Source organism: Bos grunniens, chromosome 11 (assembly GCF_055505025.1).
Source record: "Bos grunniens cultivar Pamir isolate PY7600 chromosome 11, Bosgru_T2T1.0, whole genome shotgun sequence".
Taxonomy (NCBI): Eukaryota; Metazoa; Chordata; class Mammalia; order Artiodactyla; family Bovidae; genus Bos; species Bos grunniens.
In genome coordinates this window covers 34,993,682-35,007,148 of record NC_141175.1, presented here as the reverse complement: position 1 = coordinate 35,007,148, position 13,467 = coordinate 34,993,682, and the positions used below count along the sequence as shown (strand labels likewise).

The following is a 13,467-nucleotide window of genomic DNA, read 5'->3' as shown; positions in this document are numbered from 1 at the left end:
GACAGAAAGGGTCCTTGACATCCTGCCACGTCTGTCGTGCCTCACTCTGGTGGTCACTGGTGCTCAGCTCTTTCTCTCCTCATAGAAAGGTGGGCCTTGAACACTCCCAAGGGCCCCAGAAGAGCTGGACTCTGGTTTTGGTTGTTTGGGGAGAGCAAAGATCCTGGGAGTGACTCAGCTGCCTGCTGTCACAATCTAATGCTGTGTCTCTCTTCTGTGTCCCTTCTGTCCCCACCGTGGTCTCCCTAGCTGGTCATTTGTCCCCATCTCTGTGGCAGGATTAAGAACCATCCCCCGCTTCATGCCTGCAAAGTCCCCTCAACTTGAGTCAGGGGAGTTTCTCCGCTTACCATCTCTGGGCTTCCGTTTCCTTGGCTGTGGAATGGGGAGGCTGGGAGGGACTCCAGGGAGAGAGCCCTGTGGGGCCCCAGGCCCATACGAGTCCTCAAAACAGGACTGTCCATCCTGTCCTGATCTGTCAGACTCCAAGAGGGAAAGAGAGGTGCTTCGTCATCAGTCCCTGTAGCTGCTCCACTTTCCTCCAACATTGGATTTTGGTGTGCCATGATCTTGGTTCCAGGGACCATCAGTTAGCATGTATGTCTTGCTGATCACCACATCTGTTTACCAGACCATCTCCTCACTGTCATTCATATATTAATGTGCCTGGTAAGTTTTAGTTGAATTGTGTTTTTCTATACTCAGTCTACCAGGTTTGTAGTTTACAGAGTATCTTTATCTATTCAACTTTTAAAATTTTGTAAAAAATTACTGGTTCAGTTGCAGCGCAGAAAGGAGCCAGGGGTAGACTGATGGTGGGCGGAGCCTGGTGGTGCTCACATGGGAGGGCAAGCAAGGGGTGAAGGCGGCACCCCTCAGCTAGGCCACGCCTCTTCCTTCAGATTGTAAGCAGCCTGGCTTTAGATGTAGATTGTGAACAGATGGGTGCATGTAAAGCTCCTTAGAGAATTGGAAAGTCCAGGTGGTCCTGGGAAGCCAGCCCCCTCTCCCCCACGATACCTCCATCCCACTTTCTCCCCCAGGAGCCCTAAGAGTGACTGACAATGGCCTGGGGTCAACAGGCTCCCCTGGGAGAGGAAGAGGTGCTCTGAGAGGGGCTTTGTCTGGAAATTCTCTTTCCTCCATGATTTACTAGCAAGACCAAATTTAAATAGGCTCCAAGCCAAGGAGCTGGAGTCTGATCTAATTGTCACGACGGTCAGTCCAGTGGTGACTTTGAACTGTCACAGGACTGCCCTCTTGCAGGAAAGCCTGTCACACTACGGAGGAGTGAGGTACGACCTATATGGGCCCCAGGAGGGGGATTGGGAAATAGTAGGAGGAAATTACTGACTTTTCTGGAGTCAGAGGTATCAAGGTGTGGAATAAGCTGCCTAGGGAATTGATGAGCTCCTCATCAGTAGAGGAGTCCAAAGAGACAACAGGGAGGTGAGGGGAGGTGGCTGTTGGAGAGGAGATTCAGGCATGGATATGTGTGTGTAAGTTCAGTTCAGTCACTCAGTCGTGTCCGACTCTGAGACCCCATGGACTACAGCATACCAGGCCTCCCTGTCCATCACCAACTCCCGGAGTCCACCCAAACTCATGTCCATCCAGTCGGTGATGCCATCCAACCATCTCACCCTCTGTTGTCCCCTTCTCCTGCCTTCAATCTTTCCCAGCGTCAGGGCTTTTCCAGTGAGTCAGTTCTTTGCATCAGGTGGCCAAAGTATTGGAGTTTCAGCTTCAGCATCAGTCCTTCCAATGAATATGCAGGTCTGATTTCCTTTAGAATGGACTGGTTGGATCTCCTTGCAGTCCAAGGGACTCTCAAGAGTCTTCTCCAACACCACAGTTCAAAAGCATCAATTCTTCTGTGCTCAGCTTTCTTTATAGTCCAACTCTCACATCCATACATGACTACTGGAAAAACCATAGCTTTGACTAGATGGACCTTTGTTGGCAAAGTAATGTCTCTGCTTTTTAATATGCTGTCTAGGTTGGTCATAACTTTTCTTCCAAGGAGCAAATGTCTTTTAATTTCATGGCTGCAGTCACTTTTGATTTTGGAGCCCCCCAAAAATAAAGTCTGTGATTTTGGAGCCCCCAAAAACAAAGACTGCCACTGTTTCCACTGTTTGCCCATCTATTTGCCATGAAGTGATGGGACCACATGCCATGATCTTAGTTTTCTGAATGTTGAGTTTTAAGGCAACTTTTTCACTCTCCTCTTTCACTTTCAAAACTGGCTGGTTATTGCCATTACTCCCAAACCTGTAAGTCTTGATTCCATGAAAGGGCTTGAAAAAAACTCATTTTATCTCAAGTGTGCTAACTAACTCTGCTGTCTCTTAAGCCTTGGGGTGGCATCTGGGTCCAATCTGATGGCTGTCTCCTGTTCTTTGCTGCTGTTTCTATCAAAAAGTTGCAGGTAAGTCATGCTATTATTAATAGCAGAGTTGGGGTTTCAATTCTCTAGGTGTATGAGTGAGATCTGATGAAAGGGAGGAGAGTGAGTTCTGACTCTGTGTTCGAACTGTAAACTGGGCAAACGTCAAAGTAACAAGGCTTGGAGAGACATGTGTTAGGCAAAGGGGTTTAGTATTATTTGGACTGAATGTCAATCCTTTCTCTCTACAGTATTCATTGGCATCTGGTATCTGACCCTCTGCCTTCTACCCTGAGGACCCTGCTTCCGTTGAAGTTGATAGACCAGAGAGGGTGTCCAGAATGACTCACATGGCTAGGGTGGAGTGGGGACCGATCAGAACTTAGCAAATGCCCAGGGACAGGCACTCTGCCAATTCTCTACAGGTCACTCAGAGACTCTGAAATTCACATCTGTTTCTGTCCTGGATCAAGCTACATTTAATTTTCTCTGGGAGCCATTTCTTGGAATCTTCTACAGGTTGGGGATTTGGAACTGACTCTATATTCTCATCAAACAGTTTAGCCAATAATGAAAAGAGCTATTATCAGCTGGGATATAAACATTGAGGATGAAGTCCAATTTTTTCCCCCATTGGGAAAACATATTACAAAATTTGAGAAAGTATTTTATTGAGTATTTAGAATTACAAAACTAACATTCTTGTTGGAACATATTCCTCTACTCAAGTCCTTTTCTCATTTGTGAATCAAGATTTTGTTGTTTAGTTTTCTATATATTCTGGTATTGATCTCTTTATCAGATATGATCTGCAAATATTTTTCTCAATCTGTGTTGTCTCATTATCTCATTATATATATATATATATATATATCCAGCCCAGTATTCTTTCCTGGAGAATCTCATGGACAGGAGCCTGGTGAGCTCCTGGTCCATAGAGTCAAGGAGAGTCGGACACAACTGAAGAGACTTAGCATATATGTAACAAATACTTGCTCATTCTGCCTTTTCACTATTGATTGCACACAAATCCTTAATTTTCATAGTCAAATATGTTCATTTTTTTCTTTTGCCTGTACCTTTGGTGTCATATCCAAGAAATTATTGCCAAATCCAATGTTGTGAAGTATTTGCCCTATTTTTTTTTCTTTCTTAATGTTTTTTTGTCTTTAAAAAAACCCTTTTTTCCCCTGTTTTCTTCTGAGAGTTTTGTAATTGACATTCTTATATTTAAGCTTTTGGTCCATTTTGAGTCAACTTTTCTATATGGTGGTGGGTAAGGTTTCAACTTCATTCTTTGCATGGGGATATCCAGTTTTTCCAGAAACATTTGTTGGAAAACCTCTTTTCCCCATTTAATGGCCTTGGCACCCTTGTCAAAAATCATTTGACCACATATTCAAGGGTTTACTTATAGGCCCCCCATCCTATTCCATTGGTCTATCTGGTCTTTATGCCAGTAGTCATTTGGACCACTCTCCTACTGAAGACAAAGAAAAAGTTGGACAAATATATTTTTGCTCTTAAAAGCATTAAACTGCTAACAAGGTAGATTATTAGAAACTATTGATCCAAGATCAAAGAGAGGATGGAAATCTAGAGATGCGTTTAATAGCAGATTAGGCCTAACATTTTCCCGTGGGATGTAGCTGAGATTCGAATGAGCTATGCTTTTGGTAACCTTGTGGAGTTAGGGAGACAAGGCTGAAGTACAGGCCTGCTAAGGTAAGAGTGATAAATTGACTTTGGAGGGCTGCCTGTACCTTGGGAATAAAGTGAATGAGAAGCAATTTAAAAAAAATTAATTTCACTTGGCAGGTAAATACTTTATAGAGTATTGTGATGTTTTTTCATACATCAACATGAATCAGTCACAGGTATACATGTGTCCCCCCATCCTGAATCCCACCTGCCACCACCCGAGAAGCGATTTCTACACAGCTCCTTGGCTTTGAATCATCTGGGTGGTTCAGAAAATCTTGGGCTGAAGGTGGTTCTGAATGTTTACTGCCTCTAGGCACCTGTAGAAAAAAAAAAACCCAATCCTCTCTAGAGGAAGATACCATTCTAGTCCTCAAATTATTTCCCCATATAGATGTGTCAGGCATACAATCATGTGTAATCAACACCAAAGAGAAAAAAAAAAATGAGCAAGAATCAATAGAAGCCATAAATAGAAACAGATTCATAGGGAGTCTATGAGAGTTACAGACATAGTCTGCAAAGCAACTTACTTTCTATGTTAAAGGATATAAATGTCGACATTTTCGACAAGGAGCTAGAAATTATAAAAAGGGACATGACAATTTTGAGAAGAATCAAAAAATTCTAGAACTAGGATTTCCCTGGTGGTACAGTGGATAAGAATTCGCCTGCCAATGCAGGCGACATGGGTTCAGTCTCTGCTCTGGGGAGAGCCCATCCCACATGCCACAGAGCAACTAAGCCTGTGCGTCACAACTACTGAAGCCCGGGGGCCTAAAGCCTGTGCTCTGCAACAAGAGAAGCCACCGAAATGAGAAGCCTGAGCACTGCAATGAAGAGAGTTCTTGGATATTAAAAAATGTGAAAGCATAAATAAAAACCTCACTGGAAAGGTTAGAAAATGATGTTGGTGAAATCACCCAGAAAGTAGGGAAAACAAAAAACGAAACTCCAACATCAGCTATGTAAGAGCTCAAAGTTGATAGTAAATTGTAACATCAGATTCTCAGGTTATTGTATGATTACTATACATGTTACTCTGTGGTGCTGAGCACACATCCTGCCTGGCATTTGAATGTGACATGTGACCATGTGTTGCAGTGGGGTCCTGGTTAGTACAATTTTAGGAGAGCAGAGAAGTGTCAATTTTAAGAAAATTAGAGGAAGAGTATAATCCTGATGGAGAAGGAAATGGCAACCCACTCCAGTATTCTTGCCTACAGAATCCTGTGGACAGCAGAGCCTGGTGGGCTGCTGTCTATGGGGTCGCACAGAGTTGGACATGACTGAAGCGACTTTGCATGCATGCATGCATAATCTTCTGATTAATAACACCCTGACAAGAACTTTAAATGTATTCATAGATAAGCTTTATTTCAATGTTTACATAAAAATGAGTTGATGTCGAACAGGAAAAGGCTTTTACAAAGGGTTAAAATTTATCAAACAACAGAACTTGGTCCTTCCCTTTAGTTTGAATTCAGTTGGCTGACGCATTGTTATTAGTATCCACCCTCACTAATCATTTTCATCACACACAGTATCTAAACGTCTTCAGGTGGCACTTCCTATTTCCCTGGAAGTCTCTTAAACTGCTTTCAGTTACAAGAGAAGGGCAAGGATTTTATTGGCTCATACTCTACTCCACTGGAGGCAAAGATACATCCCTCAATTCTCTTGTTTAAATTGTGGTTGTTGGCAAAGTGTCCAAATGAAGAATTTAATGCTAACACACAAAGAACATAGTATAATCTATGTATAACAGTAACTTTGCTTCAAATTTTTTTCATTAAGAATAATTTTTATTCTCTTTCCACAAGGAAGTTATAAAAATACCTGTAAAAACATTGAAAAGGCTCTTTAAAATCCTGGAATGAAAAATTCTGAAGTATAAATTATGATACATTGTCTATGATTTGCAAATAAAGAATAAAATAAATTCTACAAGTTGGAATTTCTGAATGATTTTGGCAGGAATTTACCAGAAGGAGCCAGAACATCAAACCTTAACAATTTTCTATTTTCATCCCAATTGAGTTTTTGAAAAGCTGTATAATCTGTTGACAGGTACAGTCCACATACAAACTTGCTTCTGCCGTGAATGATGAAGTCAATCTGAAGACAGAGATTTGTACGCTGGATGCACCAGGCTCTTCCATGCAACTGACTGGTTTTCTCTTATTTTTTTCCATCATGTTTTAAATAAAAGTAAATATATATATATGGTAAAAAAATTTAAATGGTACAAGAAGATTTAAAATAATCAGTAAATATCCTTTTTGTCTATAACCTAGAAAGTCTGATGTCTTCCAAATCATCAGTCACATGAATAATTTGCAAAGTGAAGTCAACCTTAGAGTCTCTTCATCTGAAAATTATTCTCGGGATTTCTGGAATGTGTTGATTCTCTCATATATTGCCTCTGTTACAGAGGAAAGCCATGCAGTCTTCTTCTAAAAAACAACTAACTACAAAAACAACTCGCACGCTCTGCTTTGAGAGAGCAAGTCCAGGCAACACCTTGTACTCCATGGATCTGGTCCTGGCTACAGGCAGAAGCTCTGGTATCAACCCTGAAATTCAGGAATCATATTAACTAACAAGGCATTTTCAAAAATAAGAACTTTCTTTCAATCAAAACAAGGTCATCATATATACACTATCATGTGTGAATGATAACTAGCTAGGGAGAAGCTGCTATATAACATTCGGAGTCCAGCCTGGCGCTCTGTGATGACCTAGAGGAGAGGGAGGCTCAAGAGGGAGGGGATACTATATAATTATGGCTGATTCGTGTTGTTATACCAGAGAAACCAACACAACATTGTAAAGCCATTACTTTCCAATTAAAAAATCAAACCCAAAAGAATCCCACAAGGTCATCTAGTCCTTGAAAAACAGAGAGGATGAACTCTGTCAGATTCAGTTTATCTGGTCATTATTTAATTGAAAAATAAGCGTGTGTTAGTTGCTCAGTCGTGTCTGACTCTTTGTGACTCCATGAACTGTAGACCTCCAGGCTTCTCTGTCTATGGAGTTCTCCAAGCAAGAATACTGGAGTGGATTGCCATTCCTTTCTCCAGAGGATCTTCCTGACCCAGGGATTGAACCCAGAACTCCTATATGGCTGGCAGAGTCTTTGCCATTTGAGCTACAGGGAAGTCAAAATTAAAACTGAAAAATAAATTTGTACAAAAGGACACGAGCCGCAGAATCCCAAACATTCAAGTTAAAACTAGGTCAAAGCTTTCCTAGAGAACAAAGGGGAGGCAAGGCAGCAAAGGAGTCAGGATGGAGAAAGAAGCTTCTTTCAGAGAAATTCCCGCCCTGGCGGTGGGCAGTTGAGTGCTCTCCCCGCAAGGTCTGCTCACTCTCTGGTGAGCAGGAAATGCTTACAGAGACTTGGGCGGGTGGCCAGAGCTCAGCCAAGCCCTTCCTGAATGCCTCGGATCCTCCGGGCCAGCTGCACATCCTTCGGGAAGAGCGTGACGCGGCCGGCGTGTAAGGAGAGGAGATAGGCATCCTCAAAGAGATGAACTAGAAATGCTTCTGCCGCCTGTGGACACAAAGAGAATCAGAAAGACTGACAATGACCAGGGGATGTGGGCTGCTTTTTGCTGAGGGACCTGCTAAAAACTCAGCCTCTAAGGGCTCAAAAGACTACAGGAAAGATTGTTTACAGCACGAGACTGAACTTTGCCACGGAATTCCACTACTACCAGACCAGAATCCAGCCTCCAGACTTGGGGTGTTCCGTTGCTCTTTTCAAGGAGCTGATATTCAGCCTCATCCTTCTCCCATTCTCACCCCTCACCCAACTGGCCCCTGGCCCCTTTCTTACCTCTTGTAGGGCCAACAGGGCCTGGGCTTGCCAATTGAAGTCCACACCACGAGTGAATTGAACACATATTTCTCTTGCCTGTGAAAGAGCGGGGATGGGGAGCAAAGGGAAGAGTAGAGAGGAAAAGGAGACTCAAAGAAGACAGACTCTCTCCATGAGCCTCCATGAATCTTCACTTCTGTTCTTCCTTCCTGGTGCTTTAACCTTGGGACCTAACTAGTAGCTAACACCTAACTAGGTGTCAACTCCAGGGAGGTTAGAGATGGGCACATCTATCCTGGTCATGGTGTGGGGGGAGGAGGAGACAATCTGTTAGGGCAGGAGAAGGGATGAGAGGGTGGTTGGATGAGAGAGTTCCTTTTACAAAATCAAAGAGCACAGTTTCAAAGGTGGTGGGGGTTAGAAACGAACTCTATAAAGAATGAGAAGTTGCCCTCGGCAGGATCCAGTTTTCAGGAGCTGAAGTGTCCCTGATCAGATTATAGAAGAGGTCCCTTGCCGTTTGGGCAAGAGATGACAGGGCCCCAACACCCGGGAAATTTAAACAAAGGAGGCTGCACAGGGGTTGGCGGGAGGCTCCCTGGAGCTCACCAGGCGGCAGAAGGGGCTCTTTCTTAACAGCAGGTGTGTGGTCTTCTGAAGAGTTCGGATCTCCTTCAGGACTGTATGTCTCCGGCGAGCAAGTGGACGGGAGGACGTGCCTGAGAAAAAGAGTAGAGTCATAGAGTAAAAGGCAGTGGAAAATATGTGGTGTGCTGCAACCTGGCCATCAAACTGCCAAATGTGCATGCTCGGTCGTGTCCAACAGTGCAACCCCCTGGACTGTAGCCCATCAGGCTCCTCTGTCCATGGGATTCTCCAGGCAAGAATACAGCAGTGGGTTGCCACGCCCTCCTCCAGGGGGATCTTCCCAACTCAGGGATCGAACCCCTGTCTCTTGGGTCTCCTGCATTAGCAGGCAGATTCTTTACCACTAGCGCTACCCAGGAAGCCAAATAGTAGACTGTAGATAACAGGCTCTCCAAAGCAGGGATTTTTGTCTATTGTAGTCATTGTGGTAATCTTCAGCAACTGGAGAACAGTGGATCAGTGCTACATAAATATTTGTTAAATGAATGAATAAATGATCCTTTCAGGGTCCTACTGACCCTCAGTGATGATCCTTTGAGGGTCTTAATTTAAATGCTAACTCTTTCACGCATTACCTTAATCCTAACGTAATGGGAAGCCATGGAAGAGCTTTAAGCAGGACGGAGAGACGATACACTTTTATTTAAAGATCACTCCTGTTCCTATGTAAGGAAAGTACTGAAAAGGGACAAGAGTGGAAGTCATGTCATAGCCAGCTTAGGGTGGGGGCTTCGATGAGGCTTGTGGGAGTAGAAAAGCAAACAAGTGGCATGATTAGGACGTGATGTGGCGGTAGAAGTACCTGAACTTACATTTGGATTGGATGGACATGAGGCACAGGATGAAAAATCTCTTCCAGGTTTTTGGCTGTGGGAGGTTGTGCCATTTACTGAAATGGGGGAAACTGAGGATGAAGAGGCAGGAGGAGAGTAACCAAAAGTTTGCTTTAAGATATGTTTGGTGAAGAACTGACTCGTTGGAAAAAACCCTGATGCTGGGAAAGATTGAAGGCCAGAGGAGAAGGGGATGACAGAGGATGAGATGGTTGGATGGCATCACCAACTCTATAGACATGAGTTTAAGCAAGCTCCAGGAGTTGGTGATGGACAGGGAAGCCTGGTGTGCTGCAGTCCATGGGGTTGCAAAGCGTCGGACACAACTGAGCTACTGAACTGAACTAGTGTGACATACCCCAAAGTCACACTAGTTGGACATAGGTATGTGGAGTCAGAGGTGAGACCCAGGCTGGAGATAAACATGTGAGAGCTGTCAGAGTGGAGTCCTACTGGAGTCAAAAGGAGGGATGAACCCCCTGGGGAAGGGAAAGAAAGAAAAAGGAGACCACGGGAAGTCCAACATCAACTTGCTCAAGAGATGGCATAGGCACTAACCACTGAGCAGAAATTACAGAGTGTATGTACCACGGAGTCAGGGGGATGGAGGGTTTGAGGAAGAAATGGCCCACTGTGTCGAATGCTTCTGAAAGACAGGGTAAGAGAAGGACACAGGCATGTCTAATAAAGTTGGCAACACAAAAGTAGTTGGTGACCTTGACAGGAGTAGTTCAAAGGCACTAGACACAGGGGTAATGGTTTTGAGGAGTCAGATTGGAATGAGTTGAAGGGTCACTGGGAAGAGGGGAAAACAGACCCATGGCGACACTAGTCTCAGGGCCTCCGTAACAATAAGAAAGAAAATGTATAAAAATGAAAAACCGATTCAAAAGTCATTATTTGTACATAATAGCTCGCTTGAAAATTTCAATTAAAGCAACTGAAAGACTATTAGGATTCACAAGAGAATTCAGCAAGTTCACTAGCTGCAAAGGTTATTTATGTTTGCTGCTGCTAAGTGCTTCAGTCGTGTCCAACTCTGTGCGACCCCATAGACGGCAGCCCACCAGGCTCCCCCATCCCTGGGATTCTCCAGGCAAGAATACTAGAGTGGGTTGCCATTTCCTTCTCCAATGCATGATAGTGAAAAGTGAAAGGGAAGTCGCTCAGTCGTGTCCGACTCTTATCGACCCCAAGGACTGCAGCCCACCAGGCTCCTCCATCCATGGGATTTTCCAGGCAAGAGTACTGGAGTGGGGTGCCATTGCCTTCTTAGGAAAGAAAAAAATTCTATGCACTATAGCAACATCTACAAAAAACCGATAATACTTTCTTCTCCCTGCTCTTAGCTATGGAGCAGGAGACAAGTAAAGAGGTTGCTGATGGTTAGGTCTCCCATCCACCAGACCACAGCCCAGAAACTGAGGACCACAGACCAGTCTTCTTTCCAGGCACATACCTCTGGAAGAGGACAAGGTGAGAGAACAGGTTGAGTTACGGCACTCTGGTTAAGGCCCAACACAGCTACTCACTGAAGGAAAAAAAAAATCAAATCACCCCCTCCCCCCCCGGAATACCTAAACAGGCACCTTCTAAAAGTAAACTGTTGTTGTCACAAAACTTTTGTGAAGTTGTCACCAAAAGTAGCCAATAATTTTTGCGACTGAAAAAAGCACAAACACTGATTTAAAAAAATCCCTGTGGGATTTTTCACCCAGTCTGTCCCGCAGACTGGATGACCTTGCTCAAGTTAGCAGGTCTGTCTGAGCCTGTTGTTCCATTTGTAAAATGGGCACAATATAAAGTTGAGTAACTTCGTATAAAGAGTTTAACATAATGCCTAGTGGTAAGCAGTCAATCCACGCTGTTAGAATCATCAAGAATGTCTAAGCCAGTCCTTTCTCTTCCTCGAAACTGCTTTCCTCAGTCCCCTCCGGGTTTTGGACCTTGCTTCCGTACCGATGCTGGACAGAACTGCTTTGCCCCCTGTAGAAGAAGGCCAATGGACCGGGATTGGGAGAATGGGCTCGATCCCAGATCAGCAAGAAGCCTCAGCTTTTCGTCTGTGAAATGAGCACGCGGACTGGGTCCGTACCCACCTCACAGACAGGCGGCAGGCAGACCGGCTCGGAGGAAAAGGGATCGTGGCGGGTTACCTAAGGACGGGGCCGGCCGGGGGGCGGCGGGAGCCGGGCTCGCGGGGCGCCTCCTTGGTGTTTCGGGCTTGCGTTTCTGGCGGCGGGGGCCCATGGCGGGCGCGCAGGGCTGGAGCCCTGCGGCTCCTTCTAGATCTTCTGGGTCCGGGGGCAGAGGCTGGGAGGGCCGGGCGCCTGGGTGCTACTGGAATTGCCCGCACCGCCGCCAGTTCAGTGGCGGCGTTTTTTAAAAACCGAATCCAGCGACTCCCAGTGGCTGTCTCGGAATGCTCCTAGCAAAGAGCGACTGCGGGGAGGACCAATGAGAGCACAGGCCCGAGGGGCTAACGGCGGTGGTGATAGGAGGAGACTGCAGGGACGAGGCGGATTGACGGTAGGAACCAGCCAATAGAGACTTGAAGAAGAGAAAGGAGGCGGGAACTACTCCGGCCCTCCGCTCGCTTGGAGAGGCCCGCATGCTTGATGGATTAGACCCAAGTAGTCCTGTGGCTTTTGGTCGGAAAAAGAAAGCTCCATTCTAACCATGTAGACGGTACGTGTGTGGAACGCATTTCTCTAGACGAATCACTTTGCGCAAATATTTTACGTTTTGCTCTATTAATCCTAAATTTGCTTTTAAAGATTCGGAGACAGGCCCAAGGAGAATGTGACTATTCTGTGCCTCGCCTGAGACTAGGGTCACCCCGAACACCCCACGAATGCGACTCAGAAATGAGCGTTAAGAAAAAAAAGAAAAAAGAAAGAAATGAGCGTTAACTCAGTTCAGTTGCTCCGTCATGTCCGACTCTCTGCGACCCCATGGACTGCAGCACGCCAGTCTTCCCTGTCCATCACCAACTCCCGAACCTTGCTCAAACTCATGTCCATTAAGTCGGTGATGCCATCCAACTATCTCATCCTGAACGCTATTAATGATCAGGGTCGTGGGATAGCCAGGATGGGGACTCTGACGATGAGATCAAGCAGGGCAGGCCTCAGCTCTTTTCTTGGATCACATGCTCCAGCTTTTCAATAGAATCATCCCAAGGGAAACGATCCTTCCCTTTCTGTTGGGAGATAATATGCTTGAGGGCAAATGTAGAAGTAGATAGTTAGAATAAAGGGGGTTTTATGCTTTTTTTGTTTATTTTACATTTTCTAGATGTTCTATAGTAACCTGTAATCAGGAAGAATGTTACAAAATCAGTGATTTTAGAGAACCCTTATTCACTGCTGGTTGGTGGGGATGCACATTGGTGCAGTCACAGTTGAAAACAGTATGGCGGTGGATCAAAAAATTAAACATAGAATGACCATATGACCTGGCAATTCCACTTCTGCATATATATTCCAAAAAAGAGCAGAGGCTTGAACAGGTATCTGTACAATAAGGCTCATAGCAGTGTTATTCACAATAGCCAAAAATGTCTAAGTGAATGAATAAATAAAATGTGGTATACACATACAATGGAATATTATTCAGCCTTACCAAAGCAAGGAAATTTGTATACATATTACAACATGGATGAATCTTGAAGGCATTATGTTAAACGAAATAAACCAGACACAAAAGGACCAATATTGTATGATGCCACATATATGAGAAGCCTAGAACAGTCAAATTCATAGAGACAGAAAGGTAGGTTGGTGGTTGCTAGGGGCTGGGGGAAGGGAGGAAAGGAGAATTATTGTTTAATGGGCACAGAGTTGTCGTTTGGTAAAATGAAAAAGTTCTGCAGATGAATGATGGGTGAGGGCTGCACAGCAAATGTAAGTGTACTTAATGCCACTGAACTCCACTCTTAACTAATGGTCAATGTGGTAAGTTTTATGTTGTGTATATTTTACCACAATAAGAAAGAAAGGAAGGAGAGAAAGAAAGGAAGGATATGGGAGGAGGGGAAGGAAAGGGTAGGGGAGGCGGGGAAGGAAAGG

The 13,467-nt window shown here is 44.7% G+C and overlaps 1 protein-coding gene across 3 annotated transcripts; it reads right to left on the bottom strand.

The window, feature by feature from the left end:
* Positions 1-4,194: 4,194 nt before the first annotated feature.
* On the bottom strand, positions 4,195-12,288 carry CENPA (centromere protein A). Of its 3 annotated transcripts, none has more exons than XM_086323604.1 (5): positions 11,554-12,288; positions 8,526-8,635; positions 7,935-8,012; positions 7,490-7,649; positions 4,195-4,410 (listed from the first exon to the last, which is right to left on the bottom strand). In XM_086323604.1, exons 1-4 carry the CDS (start codon positions 11,645-11,647, stop codon positions 7,515-7,517), a joined length of 417 nt encoding a protein of 138 aa, XP_086179730.1. In that variant the 5' UTR covers positions 11,648-12,288; the 3' UTR covers positions 4,195-4,410; positions 7,490-7,514. The 3 variants fall into 3 exon arrangements, with proteins under 3 accessions (XP_086179730.1, XP_086179731.1, XP_086179729.1); XM_086323605.1 differs by lacking the exon at positions 4,195-4,410 and adding an exon at positions 5,441-7,244; XM_086323603.1 differs by lacking the exon at positions 4,195-4,410 and adding an exon at positions 5,441-6,666.
* Between the last annotated feature and the right edge of the window lie 1,179 nt (positions 12,289-13,467).